The sequence below is a fragment of the Mesoplodon bidens genome (genome assembly GCF_964165515.1).
Source record: "Mesoplodon bidens genome assembly, chromosome: 5".
Lineage (NCBI taxonomy): Eukaryota > Metazoa > Chordata > Mammalia > Artiodactyla > Ziphiidae > Mesoplodon > Mesoplodon bidens.
In genome coordinates this window covers 59,586,741-59,614,253 of record NC_138161.1, presented here as the reverse complement: position 1 = coordinate 59,614,253, position 27,513 = coordinate 59,586,741, and the positions used below count along the sequence as shown (strand labels likewise).

At 35.5% G+C, this 27,513-nt stretch overlaps 1 protein-coding gene across 1 annotated transcript in view; it reads left to right on the top strand.

Moving 5' to 3' along the window:
* The window catches only part of ATG3 (autophagy related 3), a 28,681-nt gene extending 4,267 nt beyond the window's left edge, over positions 1-24,414 (top strand). The window contains exons 3-12 of the mRNA XM_081234515.1: positions 2,650-2,699; positions 6,390-6,460; positions 7,814-7,921; positions 12,799-12,848; positions 14,890-14,971; positions 18,652-18,686; positions 18,931-19,086; positions 20,085-20,212; positions 22,483-22,551; positions 24,182-24,414. Of these exons, the coding sequence (XP_081090641.1) occupies positions 2,650-2,699; positions 6,390-6,460; positions 7,814-7,921; positions 12,799-12,848; positions 14,890-14,971; positions 18,652-18,686; positions 18,931-19,086; positions 20,085-20,212; positions 22,483-22,551; positions 24,182-24,263 (831 nt within the window). The 3' untranslated portion in view covers positions 24,264-24,414. The remainder of the gene's footprint in view (positions 1-2,649; positions 2,700-6,389; positions 6,461-7,813; positions 7,922-12,798; positions 12,849-14,889; positions 14,972-18,651; positions 18,687-18,930; positions 19,087-20,084; positions 20,213-22,482; positions 22,552-24,181) is intronic.
* Positions 24,415-27,513: the final 3,099 nt, after the last annotated feature.

Here is a 27,513-nt window from a genome sequence, read left to right as displayed (position 1 = left end):
AAAGAGCCCAGTCTGCCTTAGGCATCATGAGTTTAAAACCTTGAATGCCAAATAAAACTAAATTTAGAGCTTAAGGATATCATTAATGTTCTTGAAATTCAGTATCTAAAATAAAGAGCAGAGATGAAAGTGTGCTGTTTTTCTTATACTCTTAGGCTTTATCTCCTCTATGTGAAAATAGCTAATTGGTAAATAGATAGTTGGATTTAGAGATAGAAGTCTGTGGTCATTGAATAGAATTAAGCAAACCATTTTAAAACAGCTACTAATCCTACAGTGAATAACTCTTACACTTAATTGTATCATGAAGTGATTTATAAATTTCCCCATTTTTAAACATATGCAAGGCAAAAACTAGCTCAGCTGGGTACCAACCACATAATGCTGAATTGAGATAGAGTGCAATTATGGGATTTAATTAGATTAGAATGAGTCTAGAGGAAGAAAACCAGAAGACAAAATGCTTTGGATCAGTACTATACTGAGTTGATCTGTTCATTTGTTTTCTCTTACTGTTTCTGGGCTTCTGGCTGTCAGCCTCTATCTTTTTGTTTTCATTGAGAGGTGTGGAAGTATTGTGTTTAAAAATAAGGACAGGCATTATCTAATATGGTACTGTCTGACTAAAAATACTTTAATGTACAACATGTGTATGACTTGAGTAAATAGAGTACTAGTAATAGAGGATAGCTTGAAGAATAAAGTTGCTCATCAGAATGTTAATATTGATTCTACCTTGTTAAAGTTATTCAGTCTTATCCAATATTTAATCACTAAGAGAAAGCTACTGTAAGCAGTACTGAGAATTTAGAAACTTGAATCTTTCATTTGAACATAAGCATGTAATAATAATAATCGCCACTGCTAATGAGAGCAGATATACACATGTACTAAGTATCATTAGTAGCATAGCAATTCTTTGTTCTTTTATATTTTTCCTTCTAGTGTTTTTGTTATTTTTTCAGTGGATGCCACCAGAGGTGCTGGGGAATAAATATTAGAGTCTTGTGATCTCAAGGCAGTATCATTAAAGAATTTTTAAGTTTGTTTTTTGTTTTTTGTTTTTTGTTTTTTTTTTTGCTGTACGCGGGCTTCTCACTGTTGTGGCCTCTCCCGTTGCGGAGCACAGGCTCTGGACGCGCAGGCTCAGCAGCCATGGCTCACGGGCCCAGCCGCTCCGCGGCATGTGGGATCTTCCCGGACCGGGGCACGAACCTGTGTCCCCTGCATCAGCAGACGGACTCTCAACCACTGCGCCACCAGGGAAGCCCCAGAATTTTTAAGTTTTTAATTCTTTGTTTTGCTTGCATTTTGTTAAATTAATACTTTTTTGGTGATGATGAATTGGTTCCCAATAGCCGTAGAATTATGCAGCATCTGGTTGCAAAGACTCCAAATGCTTAAAACCTGGGGGAGAGGGTATTGCTTTCATTTGGGCTTTTCTCTTTACCTAATCCCTTTAAGTAGTAAATAAATTATTTAAATAAAAGAACAGAAACATTTTGTAAAGTTACTGTTGGGAGTATGCTGCTAAATCTTATCTTGTTAATCTATCTTCTTAAAAGAAGTCACTGTCAGAACTCTTATTTTATAGAGTTTTATTCTCTCAAAGTAAAGCAGAATATCATACATAGACATACTTTTCTCAGAAAGACATTAGAAGGTTAAAGATAATATAATTTTTTGCTGTGTAATAAACCCATGAACAATACATGATTTTAAGTTAGAGCTGTTGTGAAATAGTAATTGGGGACGTATGTGTGCATATAGCTTGAGTTGGGACCCTGCAGTTATGTTTAACAGACTTTCATTTTCTGCTCTCAAGAATAAGCAGGATTTCTGTCTTGTGGTAAGATCAGTCCACGCTCATGTATAATGGAAATTCTCAGAAGATTAAACTCTTTATTCCTGAGTCTGTTTTCATTTCTGAAGAAAAACAAAAATTTGTACAATGTTCAGCTTGCGCAGAAGGTCCAAGATGTGTTAGAGGATTCAATTTCTTAATTGTCTTGGTGTTTTCTAATTCAATCCAAAAGCTTCTAACTTTTTCCCCATTGTTTGGCAGTATGTTCCTCACTTTTATTAATGATTCCTTTAATAGTGTGAAAAAGCTTTCAAAATTAGATGTTACTTAAATTTTTTTTAAATGAGGAAGAAAAACTGTGTGCACTGTGATGTAATAAACTATTCTTACATCATAGACCTGTAGTTATTTAGTAATTTTTTCAAAGATCTTCATTGACTTTTCAACCATTAGCAAGAATCGCTCTACATTTTATTCATCCATAAAGTGGTTTTTGGCATTTTAAAATCCTGTTGTGTTACCCTTATTCACTTCATAGTACTGTATGCTTTTAGCATTATCTAAATCCAGTGATTACAATTGAATAAAAAAATTAACAGCACTCAATATTTTTTCTTCCAAAATTAATTTACATTTTCATGGATGTTAAAAATTTTGTAGTTTTAATAAATATTCAAAAATAAATCTTTAGGCTGGTAGAGCAAGTTGGTGCTGTTTGCATTTTAGTTGATTATTTTGAATCAAGGTTACACATGATGATCCCTTTGGTATTTTGCCACCTTACATTCAATGATGTTCAATTTTTCTTTTTTCTTTTTTTCATATTTCTTCTAAATCTTCAATAGTTTGTGGCGGCTGGAGATCACTTAGTCCACCACTGTCCAACATGGCAATGGTAAGTACTCTTGAGTGAGGAATAGAAAGTTTATAAAAGGTGTGACTTCATAATTTTGGCAATTTACAAAATAGATTAGTGCATGAAAATTAGAATGACCTGTTTAACCCTCCTCTAGTAGATTTTTCTATTAAATAGTGCTCCAGTGTTGCTAAAGTAAAATAAATGAAGAAAAACTGAGCATTATGCCTGTTTTGTTTTGCTCTGTTAGCACAAAAGATGGAGATTTTTGAGATAAATGCCTTACTTCCTTTACCAGTATTCCATTTCTTTATAGTGTCTAACTCTGTTCTTTTGGTGGGTCTTTAAAAAATAATTTTCAAAAAGTTTAATAACTTTGATTAGCTTTCTTTTTTCTGTTCATAAGTGTAATATTTAACATCTTTATTAGAGTATAATTGCTTTACAATGTTGTGTTAGTTTGTGCTGTGTAACAGAGTGAATCAGCTGTATGTATACATATATCCCCATATCCCCTCCCTCTTGCATCTCCTTCCCATCCTCCCTATCTCACCCCTCTAGGTGGTCACGAGGCACCGAGCTGATCTCCCTGTGCTACACAGCTGCTTCCCACTAGCTATCTGTTTTACATTTGGTAGTGTATATATGTCCATGCCACTCTCTCACTTCGTCCCAGCTTACCCTTCCCCCTCCCCATTTCCTCAAGTCCATTCTCTACATCTGCATCTTTATTCCTGTCCTGCCCCTAGGTTCATGAGAACCTTTTTTTTTTTAGATTCCATATATATGTGTTAGCATATGGTATTTGTTTTTCTCTTTCTGACTGACTTCACTCTGTATAACAGACTCTAGGTCCATCCACCTCACTACAAATAGCTCGATTTCATTTCTTTTTATGGCTGAGTAATATTCCATTGTATATATGTGCCACATCTTGTTTATCCATTCATCTGTCGATGGACACTTGGGTTGCTTCCATGTCCTGGCTATTGTAAATAGAGCTGCAGTGAACATTGTGGTACGTGACTCTTTTTGAATTATGGTTTTCTCAGGGTATATGTCCAGTAGTGGGATAGCTGTGTCATATGGTAGTTGTATTTTTAGTTTTTTAAGGAACCTAATTAGCTTATTTTCAAATTAAAATGTATTGAATTTTTTTATGACATTAATAAATGCAGAATCTTATGGTTCTTTACCATAAGACCTTCTTTAAGGTTCAAAAGTTTCTCCCCTTTTTAGGAATGAGCTCAAAAGTTGAGAGATTCATGATACCAAATAAGGTCTTAATTGGAAATCTACTTGTAACAGACTTTTCAAATTTTTATTTTCCTCATTAACTTTTCTTTTAATTATAAAGTAATTTAAGCAACTAGCAGTTCTCGTAATGTGTTTTTTAAATATCTGAATAATAACAGAATGTTTTAAAACAAATTCAGTTTCATTACTTTGAGTACTTACGATAAAAGCACCTGGCAGTAGCTGCAAAATTGATCCCAATACTGGCAGCCTATTTTAATTAGGCTAGAATTGTTTGGAATTATCATCTTGTTTGGATATGAGTGGTTCAACTTGTTACATCCTTTTTTTTCCCTCAGTGACACTTTTTCAATTGTAGTGGAAAGGTAGAGTTTTGATTTGGGAGCAGGGGTTCTAGAATTAACAGGATTCTAATTGATAATGTTTTCCTTAATATCTAAAGAGCTTAAATAATTAAACTATTTAAAATCACAGTTAGAATTCTCTTTCATCTGTGGCCTATTCTATTACCCTTAATTTTTTTTTTTTTAACAAGTCCTTGCCCCCCTGTGAGTTTCATGATTCTGTCTGTCCCCTCTTTGGGGACCCTGGGCCTTTTGGGATCTGTAAAATAATAAAGTGGGTTCCTGGACTGTTTTCAGTATTTCAGAAAGTCAAAGAGAAACTGCATTTGTGTCACCGAGCCTTTGGCCAATGCCCAACCTACCCTTAATTTTTATGCTTAACACATATCCAGAATAGTTCTTACTGCTTTTGATCAATTGATCTTTATCTTGTAGAACATTGTTTTTTATGTACCAAGGAAGGCCGAAATGTCAGGTTCATTTATTTTTATGTACTTGTCTTTCCTATGTGTATTTCTGTTCCATATTTTAAATTATGTTCATATCATAGAAGCTCTCTGATTTTGGACTTTTTTCCTCCCTAAACTGTTAAAACTATATTTAGCTATGTTGTGGTCTACAATGTATATGTATATTTCAAGTCATATAGATATATAAAATTTAAGATAGTCATTTTATGGAAAAATAACTAAATAAGGATTTTCTTCAATACACGTGTGATAGATATACATTTTCTTTATTCAGATTTCTTTGTTGAAGCCCTTAGTTGTCTAGTTAGTTTAGTTATATAATCTATAGTATTGTTATAGGGGTTGGTATATATGGACAGGATCTTCTTTTAGCAGGTAGTAGTTTATAGTTCCATTTCATAAATTGTGATGGTTTAAATAATTTTATTGTAACTTAGAACTCAATTATATCACACTCCAACGTCTATACTTCTGGCTAAATTGTTGGGGCCAAAGGAACAATTCATTTTAAATCAGTGCTAGAAACAGACCATTTCTATGCTATACATTCATGTTTACAGGTGCCATCGTGACTGTATTATATCATCTTCCCGCAGAACTTCAGGCATTACCATGATGTTGTTGAATTTGACGCTTGGAAATGGTCTAAAGATACTAGAAGCCTGCCAAATGGTTTTAGGACATTTCCTGGCTTTATCTTATGCTCAAATCTATGGTTTGAAGTTTAGACTGAAGCTTAAGACAGCAGCAGAACTCAAAATTTATGCTCATTTATATTTGTGACAGATACCACATGCCACTCTAGCTCTGACCAATTCCCTTAGGTGACCCACAGAAGAATCTTTGAACAAATTTCTTAGTGAGATATTCCAGAGTAGCCCCCCAAAATCAAATAGCTGGCTCTGACCCACAGAGGGAGCAGTGTTCAAGAGCAGGAGCCCTAGAGTCACTTGGCTCCATCCTGGCTCCTCTACCTTCTGGTTTTGTGACTGTGGGCAACCCGACTTCTTTAAGCTTTTGTTTACTTACTTATAAAATGGGAATATAAATATTACTCACTTTTTAGATATCTGAGGATTATATAAAAATACTGCGTGTTAGAGTTCTAGGCCCTATACTTAATAAGCACTCAATAAAAGGATTTTTTGTTTGTTACAACCATTATTATTCTCAACATTATCATCTTGTGATTCAAAGCATTTTTTATCTCTTAGTTCCAATTTTAATACAGTGGTAGGAATGTGGATCTTGTGAACCACCTACTTTGTTATGTAATGTCATGGAGCTATTTCTCTGCCTCCTCTTGGTCTTCAGATGATCAGTACTTTAAGATTAAAAATCTGAATGAGATTATATTTGGTTAGAGGCAAACACAATAGTTGCATAATATAGTTCTGTATTATTCTACCTTTTTGTCTAATATTTAATCCAAATTCTTTTGGTCTGTCTGCATCTTTTGGTACATTTCACTTACAATAAATATTGCTGTGCTCTTCATTGCCATGACGTATGTCACTTATGGCATCCTTCCCAAACCAATCCTAAAATAATTTTCTCAGGGGTGTGGATTGTGTAGTGTTGAGATTAACATGTGATATCTTCTGTCTTTGTCTTTTAAAATATTTTTTGTATTTTGGTGCTTTTCACTCTTTTTAAAGGGCTACAGGGGAGGAATTGAAAGTGAAGGCTTACCTACCATCAAGCAAACAATTTTTGGTCACCAAAAATGGTAAGAATTATGTTGTATATATTAGTTAATTTTGCTCAAAGAGTTATATTTTTTAAAAAACCTTAGCACTTGCTGATCTTAATTCATGCTTAAAGCGGTACTTGCAGCTTCCCTCAGATAGAAATTTGGAAATTTAATGAAACTCTGGATTTTCTGTGGGTAGAGTATTTTTTCCATACTTGATTTTATCTCCTTCCTTTTTGTTATTCTTTTTGCCAAAAAATTCTAGTTTTAAGATATGAAGGAAAAGAGCTCTAAGCAAAATGGGACTTTTTTCTCATTGAGCTTTTTAAGCAGACTTCATAATCATAATCTTTTTAGCTATTTTAATCATCTTTAAACTTAAATTTTTCATGGAAAGTATAACTGATACTATCTTTGATATCTAAAATCTCAAAGCTAGAGGTTTTATTGTCTGTTGTGTCATTGAAAGATTGCCTATAGGCACAAAAATGTTTCTGGAACAGGTATTTATGAAGTTAATGAAGTTATTTATGAAGCTAATTTGAAAACAACATCAAAAGGTTGTTACAGTCCTTATCTAATCACATAACAATACATTGATTCCTATTCTAATTTGCTCATTATAGGAAAGGGAAAACATGTACAAAACATCGGTTTTTTATTTCCTACAGTATATTTTTTGATAGGATTGGTCATTTATATCTTGCTTGTTTTAAAAAAAAATCAGGAGATTGATAGCATTTTGTTGACCCCATGTCGTAATGTTGTTACCTTATAATTTTTCAATTTTAGGCTTATATGAATTATAATACCTGTTAATCGATGCATTTGCTATATGAAAAACTTGGCACCAATTTGTATAAGAGAGTAAAGTTTAGCAGGTTAGTGAACTTTAAACTGGTTTATCCATTATGAATAGCTGGAGCTTAAATATGAATTATGAAATACATGTTGAAAGTTACTTTAGCATTGCAAACCAGAGGTCACCTCTACCACCTCCGAGTATGACAGGTGGTGCCTCCATGATCTGAGAGTAAAGCTGTTAAAATAGTATATTATTCATTAGCCTGAGGTTGAACAATGTCATCTCTGACTTCAGCTTTGTTGATCTTCACAGACAATCAGGGTAGAGAATATATAGAACACTCCCAGTAGAGCCTTTGTATTTGTCTTCTAACAAAGCTATTTAGGGAAAGATAAGTGTGGTCAAATAATTTTGCGGGTTGAATGTAACTCTTAAATTAAGTACTCCTATTAGAAGTAAAATATGATATTTACCTGATATTTTGGTGGCAGAAATATATTTCATGGCATAAACTTTCTCTTTTTTAAATGGATTTATAGGAAGCAGATTATGTCCTAGTAACTGTTTTTGCCATTTTTTTATAGTGCCATGCTACAAGCGGTGCAAACAGATGGAATATTCAGATGAATTGGAAGCTATCATTGAAGAAGATGATGGTGATGGGGGATGGGTAGATACTTATCATAATACAGGTAAGAGGAGAATAGAATGGCATGTATTTAGTTTAAATTGTTTTAAACTCCTTTACAATCTTTTATAACAGCCTCGATTTTTTAAGAAAGGCTACATAAAGGCATATTATGACTTAGTTTTAATAAAGAAAATATGTTCTGAGTTTAAATCTAGGATACTAAAAACAAGTTTTCTCCCTCTAACTCCTAGAGAATAGGAGGTATATCAAATGTAGTGGTAGAGCAGGGTTTCCCAGTCTTAGTACTATAAACGTTTTGGGCAAGACAGTTCTTTGTCGTAGCATTTTCTCTGCATTGCAGAATGTTCAGCAGTGTCTCTGGGCTCTACCCACTAGATGCCTGTCACATCCTCCCAGTTGTGACAACCAGAAAAGCCTCTAGACATTGCCAGATATTCTGCGAGGGGCAAAATTGCTACTCTCAGTTGATACTCACTGCAGTAGTCAGAGGGATAAATAATCTGCACAGGAAAAAGTACCTCATTAAGTCTGTTTCTCCTCTTCTCTGAGTAAAGGATACTGCCATCATTTCCTTAGGATGATATAGAAACAGATTTAGGAACTGAGCTCCTTGATTTGAAGCTCTTTTGTTCCTTAATGAGTTGAATGTTGTTATGTCAAGGCCTAGAGAAAATAGATTGAACAACTTCTTAAAATAATTTCAAAAATCATCCTCTTTTCTCCACTGAGTCGTGCTGTTGGACTTTTTTGTTTTTTCATTTTTCCCCTGGATCTTTCCAAAATCTTTAGTCTTCACATGACTGGGAGATGTGAGTAGCACATCTGTAGGAAATTGCCTGTTGACTGAATAGAGCCATTGGTTATAGCACTGTATTTCTGATATCAAGTTAGTGAGTTTCTCAAGTTGTCTAGTTGTATTGTATTCCATAACCCCTACCCCAAAATCCAGGTACATATTTACAGAGGCATTCATCACAGAGATAAGCAGGTGCCGGAATGATTGGATTGACAGAAATCTATTACAGAAATTCTACAACTAAAGAAATGTTTGCCATGTTGACAGAAGACAAGTAGCATCATTTTCTTACATAGAAAGCAACATAGTATTATACTTCAGTTAATTTGGTGTACATAAATTCTAAGTAATGTTTATGAGAGATACCCTTAGAATTTTAGGTTTAAACTATATTCTGATTGGCTTAAAGCAGTGCTTCCAGCTGACTCACAAGGCTCGGTGCCTGGTTCTTTATTCACCTCAGTTCCCTTTGCTTCATCACTGCTTTTCTTCTCTCAGGTTTCTTTTATTTCTATTAGCCCTTGTATTAGTCATGGTTCTCCAGAGAAACCATGGATATAGATTCAGACAGGTTTGTTTTGAGGAATTGGCTTACGTGATTGTGGAAGCTAACAATTCTGAAATGTACAGGTCAGGCCGACCAGCAGCCTGAAGACTCAGGGAACAGTTGATTGCTGCAGCTGGAGTCTAAGGGCAGTCTGGGGGCAGAATTAATTATTATTCTTGAGCACTCAGTCTTTTTCTCTTAAGGCCTTCGACTGATTGAGGCTCACCCACATTATGGAGGGTAATCTGCTTTACTCTAAGTATACTGATTTAAATGTTAAGCACATCTAAAAAGTACCTTCACAGCAAGATCTAGACTGCTGTTTGATCAAACTATGGGACACAATAACCTACCCAAGTTGAGTTGACATATGAAATTAACCATCACAGCCTTATAGAGTATTACCTTCATTAGAATCATTTGAGCTTTCTTTTTCTTTGCCAGTATGTCCTACTTTTAGGAGAGTCTGGTTTAATGGGATACTACTACATTATATTTAAACAGATTGAAGAGGTTTATTTTCTTTTGTGTCTATGTAGTAGATTCAGTGAATTGTTTTGTAATAGCAATTTATTATGTTAATATTTGGGCTTTACTGTTATAAAATAAGCATACCTATTATAAAATAATTTCTAGAAAAACTACTGTGAAGTAAAAGTTTTATGCTAGAGCTGTGGATTGTGACATTTTCCATTTGTGAAAATGAGTCATTCTTTGGTTTGGATGTATTGAACAGATATATCAGAGCTTTAGAAGATTAACAAAGGAGCAAAGCATATTTTGTTTTTAGGGTTTTTTTTCTTTAATATTTCCCATCCTTGTTGAACTCTTTAATGGAGAATGCTGATGGGTATTTTGAATTAGAAATATTATTTAACTGACTGACGATGCTGCCATCTGCTTAATGTCACTTTCATTGAGATCAGTAGATTCCAAGGTAGTTGCTTAATGAGGTGCACTGGACAGAGCATTGAACCAAAAAGGTGTGGGTTGAGTCCCAGACTATTCATGGAACTGTCTCTGAGATTCATGCAAATTACTTTCTTTTTCTGGAGACTTCATTTCTTTATAGGGAGAAATCATTACCTTACAGAATAGTATTTGTAAGGATTATATAAGATATAGAAACAGTAAAATAGAAAGTCCCATATAAACCTGATAGAATATTACTACCTCGGAATGTCCTGGATTTCTGAAGCAAATAGCATGTATTTTTTTAATTTTTTAAAATTAATTTATTTTATTTTTGGCTGCGTTGGGTCTTTGTTGCTGCATGTGGGCTTTCTCTAGTTGCGGCAAACAGGGGCTACTCTTTGTTGCAGTGCACGGGCTTCTCATTGCGGTGGCTCCTCTTGTTGCCGAGCAGGGGCTCTAGGCACGTGGGCTTCAATAGTTGTGGTATGTGGGCTCAGTAGTTGTGGCTCACGGGCTTAGTTGCTCTGCGGCATGTGGGATTTTCCCAGACCAGGGCTCGAACCCGTATCCCCTGCATTGGCAGGCAGATTCTTAGCCACTGTGCCACAAGGGAAGCCCGTAAATAGCATATTTAGTATAACCAGTATCTCGTTGAAAAAAATTTCAGTGCAGGTTTAAATGTAAATACTGGGTTGGCCAAAAAGAGCCTTTGGTTTTTAAATAAAAATAAAAGACACATTTTTCATTTTCACCAAGAACTTTACTGAACAATGTATTCACCCTTCTGTTCCACTACCTTCTGCCATTTTTCAGGCAACTTCATAATTCCATCTTCCCAAAACTTTATATCTTTTTGAGCAAAGAACTTTTCCAGGTGCCTTTTACAATCTTCCAGGGAATTGAAATTTTTTCCATTAAGAGAATTTTGTAAAGTCTGAAATCAATGGAAATTCGAAGGTGCAATGTCTGGTGAATATGGCAGATGAATCAGAACCTCCCAGCCAAACTGTAACAGGGTTTGCCTGGCCATCAAAGAAACATGTGGTCTTGTGTTATCCTGATGGAAGATTATGTGTTTTCTGTTGACTAATTCTGGACGCTTTTCACTGAGTGCTGCCTTCAGTTCGTCTAATTGGGAGCATTACTTGTTGGAATTAATCGTTTGGTTTTCCAGAAGGCGCTCATAATAGAGGACTCCCTTCCAATCCCACTATATACACAACATCACCTTCTTTGGATGAAGACCAGCTTTTGGTGTGGTTGGTGGCGGTTCATTTCGCTTGCCCCACAGTCTTTTCCATTCCACGTTATTGTACAGTATCCACTTTTCACTGCCCGTCACAGCTTGTTTTAAAAATGGAACGTTTTCATTATGTTTCAGTACAGAATCGCATGCGGAAATACAGTCAAGAAGGTTTTTTCCAGGGACTTCGCAGTGGTTAAGAATCCGCCTACCATTGCAGGGGACTTGGGTTCGATCCCTGGTCCAGGAAGATCCCACATGACGCGGAGCAACTAAGCCCGTGCGCCGCAACTACGGAGCCTGCGCTCCAGAGCCCACGTGCCACGACTCTGAAACCCGCGTGCTCTAGGGCCCCCGTGCTGCAACTACTGAAGCCCGTGCACCTAGAGCCCATGCTCCACAACAAGAGAAGCCAACACACCGCAAGAAAGAGTAGCCCCTGCTCGCCGCAACTAGAGAAAAAAAAAGCCCGCACACAGCAACAAAGACCCAACGCAGCCAAAAAAAAAAAGGTTTTTTCTGCTTATCTTATGTGGAACCCAAACATCAAAGTGATTAACATAACCAAGCTGGTGCAAATGATTTTCAACGCTTGATTTGGATATTTTGCATATGTCGGCTATCTCCCACGTGGTGTAACATTGATTGTTCTCAGTTAATGTCTCGAATTGATCGGTATCAACCTCGACTGGTCTACCTGACCGTGGAGCATTGTCCAGAGAGAAATCTCCAGCACGAAACTTCACAAACCATTTTTGACATGTTCGATCAGTCACAGCACCTTCTCCATACACTACACAAATCTTTTTTTGCATTTCCGTTATGTTTTTACCTTTCTTGAAATAATAAAGCATAATATGCCGAAAATGTTGCTTTTTTTCTTCCATCCTCAACAGTAAAATGGCTACACAGAAATTCACCAATTTTGATGTTTTTTTTTTAAATGCATGTCGATATGACAGCTGTCACATACAATCTAACAAAATTGTTTGGAATGAAGTTAAAGATAACTAAGTGCTATTAGAGCCATCTTACGGAAAAAAACGAATGAACCTTTTGACCAACCCAGTATGATTCCTGTAATCTCTTAATCTGTTCATTTTCTGAGGATGAATATTTATTTAGATAGACTCACACAAGGAAAGTAAATAAGTGAAGAATAGTGAATGAGGAATGATAGAGTAGAATAATTTATGGTAAAATATTAAATTGGTATTTAAAAATTTTTAATATGAATGGTGCCTTTGGGATTATTTATTCCTATTAGAGTTCATTTGTAAAAGTGCTGCTAACATTGCCTCCTTGTTTCAGAGAATTTTGAGAATTTAGGTAATATTAAGTATTTTTATATTAAATCAGATAAATGGAGGATGTTTACAACTTAATTTTAGTTATATTCTGCTGAATTTTAAACAGGTATTGCAGGAATAACCGAAGCAGTTAAGGAGATTACACTGGAAAGCAAGGTACTGGTTGTTTACTTATGTTTCTAAATTCAGTGACCTAGTTATTTGCATGTATATTTATTTTGAGATTATTCATATCATTTTTATGCAAACTCTAATTATTTATTATCAAGCTCTTTTAAATTCCAGCTATTTTATTCCCTCTCATTTTTCTACATCAACATACCAAAACCCTGCTGTTTCCCAGTGCTTCTCTTTTCTTTAATCTGTCAAATGGTTAAGAAGAACATTTTTTGAGATTGTAACTGGTTAAAATCTACAAATTTTTTTTACTAATTGGGGAGATTTCTAGACCATTTTAAAAGAAACGGCTTTTTTAAGTATAAGTACCAAATGGTCTTCAAGTGGAGGTTTGGAGAGGATTTATTTACTTGCTGATCAGTAGCTGCTGATGGTATCGTGTTTAAATTTGTAGTTTAAACATTAAGTAATTTACTCATTTCTTCTGTAGTTTCTTAATTTACTGCTAATTTGAGGGATTCTTGTTTTTTTGTTTTGAAAATTTAAAGGAAACTTTATGTCATCCAAAATCATGACATTTTGGATGAGTGGAAGCTAAATTGGTTTTACTGTACAGTTTATTTGAAGGAAGGGTAAAAATATATAACTGGGTAGAAAGTTTCTGCTTGTAAGTTTTCAGTTAATTTAGACTATCTGTATTACATTAGCTTTTCCATTTCTAGAGAAAGAATGATTACAGTTTTCTTCATATTTTTGATATAGTTGTTTGAAATAATATAGAAAAATATACGAAATGCCTTCACCCTTATCTTTTCTTAACTATTTTGTTCACAGTCAAATCTCTTAGAGGATAGAATATTCGGACAGAATAATTGTGTTCCTTTTGTCCTTATGAAACATTCAACTACAACAGTTCCTAGTTTAAGATAGTCTTCTTTATGTGTTTTTGTCATTTGGATCTTTGGGGATTTGTTACTGGGGCTTAACAGAAGGTGTTAGAAACCAAAACAATATTTTTTTTCCCTGTGTACCATTTTATGCTTGTTAGGGATTTAAGGTTCAGTTCATTAGCCTGAGAATTCATCCTTTTGAAGTTTTACTTTTTGGAGAATTTGAATGATAAAGGAAAAATTACATAAATGGCTTTGCTGCTTCAGAAGCTCTTGTTTACTCCAGCCATTAGTATGTATGCTTCAGACTTTGGGAATGATAAATGGCAGAGGAGTGTGGAGAGCATTGTTTGATAGGTTTATGGTAATTCTTTTAAGAGTTTTTAATAAACGCAATAATGGTTAATATGGTACTTTGTATCCCACTTAACATTCTTATGTCCTAGTAAAGGTTGAATATTTAGAATAATTTACTAGAATATATCTTCTCTGTCACTTCCTGTTTAATATAGAATTTACATGATTATTTATAATTTAGTGCTTAGAATACTTGCTATCCAGAGTAAAATTATAAATTAGGTGAAACTAAATGTCCAATTTTTTACCTACTACATTGACTTCAGATTTTTAGAATATTAATTTTGTGAAAATGATAATTGTATATTAGGCTTAGCTTTGGTTAGCATTATTTCATTCTAGTGCAAATATAGTTAAGAACTGAAATCTTATGTGTTCTAATCACTGTAATTGCTTAATTCAGTCAGGAATGTTAACAAATTAGAGAATATGGTATTATTTATAATAATAAATTTAACTTATAAATGTATTGTGATTTATAGATATATAGCTTTTTCTCCTTTAAGTGTGCAAGTTAACTTTGAATTAGTTTTCTAATACTAATGAATTGCTTAACTAGAAGTATTGTTTTGTTGGAAGTGCAACTGCCAACTTTTTTAGTTGACTTGGTGCTTCTATGATACTTTTATGTTTTTCAGTCACATCACTTAGCACATCACTCTTAAAGATTGGCTTACAGGTTTGTCATCTGATGGAGGAGTTTCTTGAGCATAAGAAATATCTTATCACTCTTACTTTTACAGTGGTTAGTTAGCACTGTGCTGGCATGTGGGTGCTCAGTATTTGAACTAATGAACATATTTAAGTGACTTTAAATATAATCAATTTCAAAGGACAGTATAAAACTCCAAGATTGCTCAGCATTATGTGAGGAGGAGGAAGAGGAAGATGAAGGAGAAGCTGCAGATATGGAAGGTATTCGTGTTCTGGATTTGCTTTAATCACAATAGAATATTGCTTTTAGAATTTATGTAATTGATGTGAGTTAAGAATTCTACTCCACTGAGTTCTAAATTTAACATTTAACAGCCTAGAGGGGATTTGTTTAGTTTAAATTTAATCAGCACAGAACTTATCTTGGTCTTGGACTCTTCTACTTCACCCAGAGCATAGCCGTGACAGCATTATTTCTGCTGAGATCAGTACTGATCATAAATCTTTAATGCTGGGTACAGCTGTAAGACACAGATTCTTAAGCTAATTCTTAAATTCTTTCAGAACAGAACAAAATTTGTTCTGGCATTTAGTATTTTCTTTTTCCTTTTTGATAACATCTTACTACTAAAACCTTATGATAGTGATTCTTAATGGGGCCTTTTGAACTACATGGAATCCCCCCACTGCTCCCTGAAAATCTGAACTGCCTTCCTAGGATTGCTAGCTGAGACTCAGTGCATTAGTGAATCATTGTTACAAGAGATTGAAACCCACTGTACTAACAGAACACAGTAATACAGGTCTAAAAGTATACGGCTATTCAAAGCTTCCTATTTCATTAGCATGATCATCTTTAATACAGGTGAAACCTCAGATATTTAAAATTAGATGTAGAAATTGCTGTCATCAGGACAACCTCTCTGTTAAATCCAATCTGTCTTTATTATACTTACCTTCTTTGCATTATTTATTTGATCCTGTTAACCATCTCCTCCTCTTATTTTTCCTCCCTTGATTTTTTGACACAGGATTTCCTCCACTTTCCTTGACTGTTTCTTTTAAGTCATCTTGCTGGGCTCTTTTACTTCTGCTTCACTGTTAAATGTTAACTGTTTCATAGGGTTTCACTTTTTTTTTTTTTCTGCTCACTCCCAGGTAGATTTTTAGCTACTCTTATGACTTCTGTAATGGAATACTGTGATCTGGCACAGAGTTGTTTACAACAGGAAAAATGGTGTATAAATTACATTAGATTCTCTATGAGAGTTTAAATATGAATATGTGTATGTATAGGGAGAGGGTTAGTTGGAAAAAGGAAGAGGATATAAAAAAGACAGGGCAGGTATTTTGGAGGCTGTAAGGTGGCTAAATCCCCCCAATACGTAGGATTTAGTGAGAGAGAATGCAAAAGTAGAAGGTAGCGTCAGTAGAGTTGAAGCACCATAAGGGCAAGTGGTGTTCGATGAGGAGGAGGTGACAGCGTAGCCTAATCAGCCAGAGTAGCCTTTACTTAAAAGTCCCTTTTTCAGTTTTGTTTCCTAAATTACTTCTGAGTTTCTGTGAAACCTGGCTGTATATCTGTTCCTGAATTCTAGTAAGAGTCTTGTCCTTATTTCCATTGTGTACTCCTATTCTTTGAGGAAATCCAAATGAGTTACTTGTAACCGAAGTTGCTCACAGCAACCTCCTATACCATTTCTGTGCTCAAGACATCCATGTCTAAACCCCCAACCCAGATCTCCTGAACTTCACATCTACTTGTTTAGTTTCACTTCCACGTGGATGTCTCATAACTGTCAGAACCACCTTCTTACACAAATACTCTTTCTGGGTTCCATTTGTCTCTGAATGGCATACAGTTGTCCCGGTTGGAGTGGGGAGCCTTATGAATATAGCACTGGTTTTAGAGTACAAGCTGTGGGACTGCCTTAAATATCTGGCAGGCTTTTAGTATGTTAGTTACATTTCCCTTGGATAGAGTTGAAGAGACAATTGCTATATATGGAATTTTGCTTAAAAACAGTGCTGTTGGTATCTAATGTAACAGTTAATTTTCATCCATCAGATATTTATCATCATTTCATCATCAAATATTTATCAAGCAATACAGTATCTATGTGTCGGATACTGTATTTGGTGCTGGAGATAAAGCAGTAGACGTGATCTCACGGAGCTAATATTTGGTTTAGGGGACACAGACAAAAAACAGTAGATAAGCGAAACATTGTCTTAGATGGTTATAAGTGTTAGGGAGAAAAAGGCGGGAGGGGATAGGGAGTCTTGTAGTATGATGAGTGTTGTAATTTTTAAATAGGTTAGTCAGGGAAGAACCTCACTGAGGGTATGCCTTTTAAGTAAAGCCTGGCAGGAAGTGAACGGATAAGCTATTTGGATATCTGAGGAAGAGTGCAAAGGCCCTGAAGTGGGAGCATGTGTGGCTTGTATAAAATACTGCAAGGAGGCTCCTATGTCTAGAGAGGAGAGAGGAGAGTAATAAAGCATGGAGTCAGAGAGGTAACCCGGGGACCAGACCGTGTAGGGCCCTGGCTTTAACTCAGAGTGAGACAAGAAGCCATTGGAGGGTTTTTCTAAGTAGAGGAACAACTGAGAATGAGATTTAACATCTCAACAGAATCGCTGTGACTGCAGTGTTGAGAATAGAGTGAAGGGACAGGGACAACAGTTAGGTGGCTATTTTGATAATCTAGGCAAGAAATGACTGTGGCATGGACTCGAGTAGGAATTGGAAGTGATGAGAAACTGCAGATTCTGGACATATTTTGGGGGTAGGGCCGAAAAAGGATTTGTTGCTGGATTGGATGTGACATGAGGGAGAGAGAGTACTCAAGTGTGACTCCAAGGTTTTTGACCCAAACGTCTGGAAAGATGTCATTATTGAGATGGGGAAAACTGTAGGAGTGAATGAATGGCTTTGGAGGGGGAGTCAGGAGCTCAGTTTTTTTTTTTTGTTTTTTTTTTTTTGTTTTTTTTTTTTGGTGATACGCGGGCCTCTCACTGTTGTGGCCTCTCCCGTTGCGGAGCACAGGCTCCAGACGCACAGGCTCAGCGGCCACGGCTCACGGGCCCAGCCGCTCTGTGGCATGTGGGATCCTCCCGGACCTGGGCATGAACCCGTGTCCCCTGCATCGGCAGGCGGACTCTCCACCACTGCGCCACCAGGGAAGCCCAGGAGCTCAGTTTTTGACATGTGATATTTGCTCTGCTCCTTAGTCATTCATTGGAGTCATAAGTAAACAATTAAGTATCCATGTTTGCAGTCAGGGAATAAATTTAAGAGTCATCAGCATTTAAAGCCATTGGGGCTAGATGAAATCATCAAGGGAGTAAGTGTGGTTAAAGAAGAGACAAGGTCCAAAAACTGAGGCCGTAGTTACTGTAGATGATGAAGGGGAACCAGCATAGGAGATAGTGAAGGAGAAGCTAGTGAGGTGGGAGGAAAGCCAGGAAAATGTAGTATCTTAAAGGCTGAGGAAAGAAAACGTTCCAAGGAAGAGGGAATAAATCATGCCAGATGTTCCTGAGAGGTCAATTAAGATGAAAACTAGGAATTTACCACTGGATTCAGCTAAGTGGAAGTCAGTGATGACTTTAATGAGCACGTTTTATGCAATTCTATAAATAGCCTTGTGCACCTTATGGAGTCACCTAGGGCTCTACAGTATTATTGTGCCAGTTGGTATTAGTAATAGACTGTTGTAGCACAGACCAAGCCTTAAGCCTGCAAAGTTTCTCTGGCTTTGTCAGGTAAAGTGTCTGCTGCTTTAGAAGTATAGAATTAGCTTCCTCATGTTTATTCAATATCTTCAGTCAGAACAAAAGCAAAAACCTAGGTTTTGAATGATACGCTGAAGTAATATGTAATTTGGTTTAGGAAATTACTTTGAACTTGATTAGTCTTTTGTTGCTTTTTTAAACAGAATATGAAGAGAGTGGATTGTTGGAAACAGATGAGGTTTGTAAATCAAGTTTTTTCTTTTTTTTAATGAGTAAACTTGGAGATTAGTGTTCTTAATATCTTGATCTATCAAATAAGTTTTTAATATGTGTACATTGCTTACAGTATATAACATTTTAGCTTTAAATTTTGCTATATATGCTGTTGAATAAAAAATATATGAGATGGGAAAAATAGATTTTCTAAAACATGACATTCATAGTGATTTTAATGGTTGTAAATTTTTCTCCACTATTACCAGGCTACTCTAGATACAAGGAAACTAGTAGAAGCTTGTAAAGCTAAAACTGATGCTGGAGGTGAAGATGCTATTTTGCAAACCAGAACTTATGACCTTTACATCACTTATGATAAATATTACCAGACACCACGACTATGGTTGTTCGGTTATGATGAGGTAAAAATAAAGACATTGTAATGTAAATATTTAAAATTTTTGTGTTGAATTCTTTTGTCATTAGGCCCATGGATATATATACTTCTGCCTTTTAAATTTTACAAATCATTTGTTTTATAATTTTGTGATTAATGTTGAGTTTGATTCTTATTTTGAAGAAACTGTGAATTATTCATTGTAACAACACCACTGCTAAGAATTAAACAGAAATAATCTCTTACATTTATTTCTTGGTCCCTGAGCTTATTTATCCCTTCAAAATGTGAGGAAGGGCTTCCCTGGTGGCACAGTGGTTGAGAGTCCACCTGCCGATGCAGGGGACATGGGTTCGTGTCCTCGTCCGGGAAGATCCCACATGCCACGGAGCGGCTGGGCCCGTGAGCCATGGCTGCTGAGCCTGCGCGTCCAGAGCCCGTGCTCCGCAACGGGAGAGGCCACAGCAGTGAGAGGCCTGCGTACCGCAAAAAAAAAAAAAAAAAAAAAAAAAAAATGTGAGGAAAATTGAAGTTGGTTTGTTGTACTAAATTTTGTTTGGGATTATATCTATTGGATATATAGGCATTTGCAGAATGATCATATTGCATGTAGTTTTTTTCCTTAAGAATTTCACTTAATTGAATTAAAGGATAACTGAAATAAAATTAACTTGTTTAACCTGTCATTCCAATGACTATAAATGGGAAACAAGAAAATAAAACAAAATTGGCCTAAAAGATGTTATAAAGTTATAAAATGTTTTGATAGCCATGAACCTGCCTTGTGGGATCTTTTCTGTATTAGATGGTGGCTGATGTCACATAGCCTTGATGGACAGACTCTCTCCTCCCTCCCTCCCTACTTGGTGTAAATAAATCCTTTGCCCCAAATAATCTGGTGATTCTAAATAGTATAGAATTCAGAACTGCAAGTGATGTGGGAGGTGGGGATAAGTATAAACCCTGAAGTTTAGGCCTAAAAGTTTTTAAACGGTAATTTCAAAGTACTTTTTATGGTTTTAGCAACGGCAGCCTTTAACAGTTGAGCACATGTATGAAGACATCAGTCAAGATCATGTGAAGAAAACAGTGACCATTGAAAATCACCCTCATCTTCCACCACCTCCTATGTGTTCAGTTCACCCATGCAGGTGTGTCTGTGTGTGTGTATTTGTGTGCATATGTGTGTGTGTGTGTGTGTATACTTCATGGATTTACTACTTGGGAGTCTGTATAAACATGGTGCCCGAACAGAAAAAATTTACTTAATAAATAAAATTCTCTTTTGTCTTCCTTAGGAATGTTTTTGTGCTTAAATAATATATAAGACAAAGGAAAAAAAAACCTTACCAATTTCCTTTAAGTTTAAATTCATTAGGAATAATTTTTGTCCTTTGTGTGTATTTAGTTATAGTATATATCTTTGTGATTTCACTCCTGTTATTAGCTCCAAGAATACTTTCGAAGATCCTTTTTAGATTAAAAAGTACTAATCATTTAGACACAGTTTGCTCTATTGTGATATATCTTTGTGCGAACGTGCAATGTAAAGTTAACTTTGTGCTTTTTCTAGGTGACCTATTTATCTCTTTTTATTGGTTAGTGAAGGGAGATGTATGTAGAATTTGTATTCCTTTACTTTTCAATTAAGAGGTTTTCAGCCCTACCAAATCAAGTACATTTTATAATTTGGGATTTCTTTGTATTAATGTATTTTCACAGGGCCAAATAAGTGAAACTGAATCTATATATATGATCTGTTTAGAATTTTCCTTAAAAAAAGTTACATGCTAAATTCTTTCAGTTGTTTCTAATGGGTAACTTCTACAAATCATTGAGCAATTTTGGTAACAGAATTTTTCAGATGAAAACTCTGATATTCTATTGACTAATTAGAGGCAACAGTCTTGTTTTAAAAAATCCTTTAATATTTTCTTCTCATTTTTAACAACCTTTTTATTCCAAAAACCTATCCCATAGGAAGTCTAGTTCATTTTTCAAGTTTGTTTATGTTAAGAGTGTTAATAATGCTAACTATGAAAAGTATTTCAAGAGTCATTAGTTTAAAACTAAAACTACCTAAAATTATCTAATCTAGGGCTTCCCTGGTGGCGCAGTGGTTGAGAGTCCGCCTGCCTATGCAGGGGACACGGGTTCGTGCCCCGGTCTGGGAGGATCCCACATGCCGCGGAGCGGCTGGGCCCGTGAGCCATGGCCGCTGAGCCTGCGCGTCCGGAGCCTGTGCTCCACAACGGGAGGGGCCACAACAGTGAGAGGCCCGCGTACCGAAAAAAAAAAAAAAAAAAATCTAATCTAAAAGGTTTTCACTTTTGAGAGTTATTTTTTTGGTTCCTCTTATGGCTTGAGAGTTTAGGACAGAGCTTATCAAACTGAGGCAGGTCTCTTTCTGAAGTATAAACTTTACTCAGTGGGAAAAAGAGATAAGTAATTTAACTAGTGATGTTAAACATTTTAGTAAATGACTGTATTACGGAATATAATGTAAATAAGGCCAAAAAAAGCTGGGGGCCTGTAAAATGAGACAGCAAGGGCATTTTAGGCCTTGCCGTTGGCTGCCTCAGATTATGTCTTCATATTCTCAGTGCCAATACATTTATTCTCATCTTTTAAGTTGACTGCCTCTTTCATGAAGGTTGTACTTATAAAAATCGAAGCGGTGTTATTTAAGCCAAGATATGTGTAAAAGTTCATTTCTTTTGTACAGTGCCCTTTTCTCAATTATATGCTCAGGCAATTACTTTGATGCCACCTTTTTCTATAGCATAGGAGATTCACCAGTTGGCCACAGAAAAATTTGTGGAAAACTTAAGATAAATATCCTTCTTTATATAAAGCCAAAAAGTTTTTTCTAAATAGAATCAGATAATTTTAATCTGAAAAAAAATATATATATATAAACCTCTTAACTTTGACCAGTTGGCTTTTCTTTAACTCAGTTTTGGTTTACTCTCTGTTAAACATTTAAACAGTCAAAATCACAGCCTTATAAATATCTTTGTGTTTTTTTTGACCAGCTGTTACCATGTAGCTTTTTTGAATTTGCCTGTTGAGATTCTTTTTTGTTTCTCAGAGCAGAAAGCCCTTGCTCTGCATTTATGCCCTGGCATGATTTCCCTTTCTCTGATTTTCTGCCCTACCCCCCTTCCACCCCCATTATAGGAAAGCTAACTAGTCCCATTGTGTTCATTTGTGACTACCATGGCTACAATAAAACTGTCTGCGTGACTCAACAATCTGGCTTGTTGGGGAGTAGGGAGGAGAATATTTTACAATAGTACTGTTATATATTAAAATTAATTCACGGACTGTAATAACGTAGGTTTCTTCACAAACAAAAACTTGCTTTTCCTACTTTGATCCAATTGATCTATACTAATAAGATGTGTTCTTTTGCTTTTAGGCATGCTGAGGTGATGAAGAAAATCATTGAGACTGTTGCAGAAGGAGGGGGAGAACTTGGTGTTCATATGTATCCTTACCTGTGTATGCGACTAGAGGCAAATTGCTTCTGGGATTTTTTGTTCCCCCTTTTCGGGAAATTTAGTATAAACTTTAACGCACAGTAGTATAACTTATTTTAGCCCTGCTTATCTGTAAGTCTTAGTGGGAGTCCTTAATTTATTTAGAAAATGTTACATTGTGATAGTTCTGGCCTTGTTCAGTTGATAAGCACATGTCCCTGTGTGCACCAGTTAGCTCTGCCTTGTTACAGAGCTTCAGAGCAATATGTACTTCTAGGTAGCAGCTTGCCAAGTGCTTTTGTTTGTTGAGGCAGTGGCTGAGAGTATGCAGTTCCTCAACTGTGAACTCTTTATGGAAAAGAAACTCAAAGTGCTTAATCTGTTGATGAAAGATGAATAACCTGTGAATTTAGAGGATAACACATGAATATCTTTTCAAGTATATTTCTGATTTAACGTTATCAAAAACGTACTTTTCTATCAGGTAAAAGTAAAGTTGGGTTTTGTCAGTCTGAGGTCTCTGTGAAGCAAAGAAAGAATTCAGATTAAATAAATAGGTTAATTAAAAAGTAAAGCACCTGAAATCTATTTCAGGTCGTCTTCAAATGTAGTATTTTCATTTTTCTCCAGATAAGAGCCCCTCTTTATTTCTCTGGGGTTGACAAGAGGAATTAAGTAAACTACTGGATCCTGAAATACACGTACCCATAGCATGGATTCATCAAAAGCAGTCAAGAATCAATGATTTAAATACCAAAGAGCTTGAATTAGTTTGATGCTAGATTGACATTCGACTTGGTGGTTCCTGCCACTCAGTGTTAGATGTAGACTGAGGGGTCACCACTGTCTTGGAACTACAGATAAACTAAGCATTGCTAATAGAATGTGTGCCTCAGAGAAACACTGGGCTGATTTGATACTGAAACAAACTAAGAACTTTTGGTCCAAACCAGAATTACTCTTAAAATTCTATTATGCATAATTTGAGCATTTATCTCTGTTTTGGAAGCTGTGTAGCAACTTGGAAGACTCTCTATATAATTCAAAATTGTCATCAATTCCCCTGAAAAAAATTAATCTCTTAATGTTTCCAAGTGCAGTGGAACATAGAAAAAAATTCAGAAATTTATTAAAGACATCCCAGTATAGCAGATTTATTAAAGACTATTCCAGTATAGTGTATGGCAAGTACATATACTAACCAAGAATCATTCCTTATGGAGGGTTTTTACTTATTTTTTGTTCTTTTCCTTCAGTATTTTTATATTCTTTACACTGTCTCATTTTCTAACATACTCTAGCAAACTTACAGGCAATAAAAAGACCATCTCCCACTCATTTAAACATGTACAACCTTGTCTTTATATTAAAATATTTGGGCTAATATGAACTTGTACTCATTAAGAAGTCTTACATGCAAATATTAAATGCGGCCGGGTCAGTCATTCTTATAGAGAGCCTCATGCTGAATAGACACCAATTGCATGAACGAATTTTTTTAATATAATATACTTGATTTAAGATTTTGTCTTCTGTATTTTTTCTGAGGAGTTATTACTTAATAAAATGGATATTTACAATGTTAGCTTAAATATAGAACTATTTACCAATCTGTTTTCCTTAGCTAAAGACCTTTAGGTATCTTCTAATTTTCTTGAAATTTGTACAAGCTGTCATTCCAACAATAGAATATGACTACACAAGACACTTCACAATGTAACAAAGAGAGCATAGAATCTATCCTAATTATTGGTTCTGATTTTTAAAGAATTAACCCATAGATGTGACCATTGACCATATTCACCAATATGTACAATTTCTCTAATAAAGAGAATTATATGTTTATGCATTAAATAAAAAAAGTTCCTCTACCAGCCTTATTTGTGTAATAAAAATGAGTGTAAAGAGACCGCTTTTCTTGCTTCTTATCAAAAGATGATAATTCTTTTAAGTGTAGAAGTATCTCATACAGAATGATGAGTATTTTTGGTTCACACTTGTGAGGAAGGTATTTAAATGTGTAATAATGTGAGAGCTGGGGCTAGAAAATACTGCATGCTAGACTCACCTTCCCTTCTTCTTTCTGTTCCTTTTGTTTCCCCTCTCTGACCATCTCCCTAAGTCTCCTATCTGCTAGTAGTTAATATTGATGAAGTACTTACTGTGTGCCAGGAAATGCGTTAAGTGCTGTTACTTATTTTGTTTCTGGATTGTTTTACTAAGTTGGTATCACCAAAGTTATTTTTTTTATTAAGGATTCAGGAATATTTTTCCTGTGGTGATTGCCTGATAGAATATTAGAATTTAAAGGGATCCCTTTGTTGTATCACATCAGTTTACAGATACGGGTCTGGGAGTTCAGAAAGGTTAAGTGTGGTTCTACTCAGGGACACCTGCTGAGAGCCAAAGAGTAGAACCCAGGCCCTTTGGGGACTCCTGTTACATTCTCTTCGTACCCCACATTGCCCCCTCGTCCCCTTTCTTTCCATCTTGCACGTAGTGGGAGTGGCTAACCCTGCCTCTAAGGAACAAAGGTTTCTTGGTTTGTTTCTTGGTTTGTATTCCTCATCATTCAAGAATACTCGCCTTACCTTCAGTGCCCCTTTATTTTTACCACTTTTCCAATTGTAAACCAATTTTTGTGTTTTAAGGAACTCTTCATAATGAAAATCTTGATAGAATTAAGGTGGTGTTTGATATTGCATATTAGAGAGATGTAAACATGGGTGTCATCTTAGAATACACATCAGATATCCTGCTTGCTCATGTAGGCAGCAAGCTACTCTTCTGGCTTTATTTGAATTAATCTTCCAAACTGATTTTACTGAAATATCCTATTTTTGAATACCTGTAATCTAAATGATACGTAGTAATAGATGTTATCACATTGTCAACATTTTTCTCCCAGTTAAGCCTTATTTATAGTACAGATAACCGTCAAATCTTTTTTTTTTTAAAGCCAGCAGTCATATTTATCTCAATCACCACTAGGTGGCATAAATCAGAAGATCTTTTTTTCCAATTGAAATCTTTACGTGGGTGCCTAATGCATAAAACAAAAGTGGATTTTTTTTAACATCTTTATTGGAATATAATTGCTTTACAATGGTGTGTTAGTTTCTGCTGTATAACAAAGTGAATCAGCTGTATGTATACAGACATCCCCATATTCCCAACCTTCCTATCCCACCCCTCTAGGGTGGGACAAAGCACTGAGCTGATCTCCCTGTGCTACACAGCTGCTTCCCACTAGCTATCTGTTTTACATTTGGTAGAGTGTATATGTCAATGCTACTCTCTCACTTCATCCCAACTTCCCCTTCCCCTTCCCCATGTCCTCAAGTCCATTCTCTACATCTGCGTCTTTATTTCTGTCCTGGGTTTGTCAGAACCTTTTTTTTTTTTTTTTTTTTTTTTAGATTCCATATATATGTGTTAGCATACGGTATGTTTTTCTCTTTCTGACTTCACTCTGTATGACAGACTCTGGGTCCATCCACCTCACTACAAATAACTCAATTTCGTTTCTTTTTATGGCTGAGTAATATTCCATTGTATATATGTGCCACATCTTTATCCATTCATCTGTTGATGGACACTTAGGTTGCTTCCATGTCCTGGCTATTGTAAGTAGTGCTGCAGTGAACATTGTGGTACATGACTCTAAAAGTGGATATGTTAATGGTATAGATGTGTTTTTATGAGTTCAGATTTCTAGCACTCATTAAGAAAAATGGGGTTGGCTTGATAAACAATGAAGTTAATGTTTTAATGAACTTAGAATTGGGATTCAGATTACGCACGGAAATCTTACAAGTCTTGGCACCTAGTTTATCTTTTATATTAGCTTTGTGGCATTTTTAAACATTCAATTTGCATAAGTAGTAGCAAATGGTAATAGTTTTTTCTTTTGTTTGTTTTATAACTTTTTATTTTGAAATAATATTAGGTTTACAGAAGAATTGCAAGTCCTATACACCCTTCTTCTGGCTTCCTCTAGTGTTAATATCTTATAACCATGATGCATTTATCAAAACTAAGAGATTAACATTGATACAGTACTACAAAACTACAGATTTTTTTGAGCTGTATGTGCATTTTATTTTTGTTTTTGCCTCTTTTTTTATTGAAGTATAGTTGATTTACAATATTAGTTTCAGGTATACAACAGTGATTCAGTATTTTTATAGGTCATACTCCAATTAAAGTTATTATAATATATTGGCCATATTCCCTGTGCTGTACAGTATATCCTTGTAGCTTATTTATTTCATACATAGTAGTTTGTGCCTCTAAATCGCCTACCCCTGACTTGCCCCTCCTCCCTACCCTCTCCCCACTGGTAGCCACTAGTTGGTTCTCTATATCTGTGAGTCTCTTTCTGTTTTGTTACATTCATTCTTTTTAAAAAATTTTTTAGATTCCACGTATAAGTGATATCATATAGTATTTGTCTTTGGCTGACTTATTTCACTTAGCATAATATCTTCCAGGTCCATCTGTGTTGTTGCAAATGACGAAATTTCATTCTTTTTTATGGCTGAGTAGTATTCCATTGTGTATATATACGACATCTTCTTTATCTGTTCATCTGTTGAGGGACACTTAGGTTGCTTCCATATTTGGCTATTGTAAATAATGCTGCTATGAACATTGGGGTGCATGTATCTTTTTGAGTTATTTTCATTTTCTTTGGGTATATACTCAGGAGTGGAATTGCTGAGTCATATGGTAGCTCTATTTTTAGTTTTTTGGGAAACCTCCATACTGTTTTCCACAGTGACTGCACTAGTTTACATACCAGCCAACAGTGTGAGAGAGTTCCCTTTTCTCCACATCCTTGCCAACATTTGTTGTGTTCTTTTTGATGATAGCCATCCTGACAAGTGTGAGGTGATATCTCATTGTAGTTTTGTTTTACATTTCCCTGATGATTAGTGATATTGAACATCTTTTCATGTGCCTGTTGG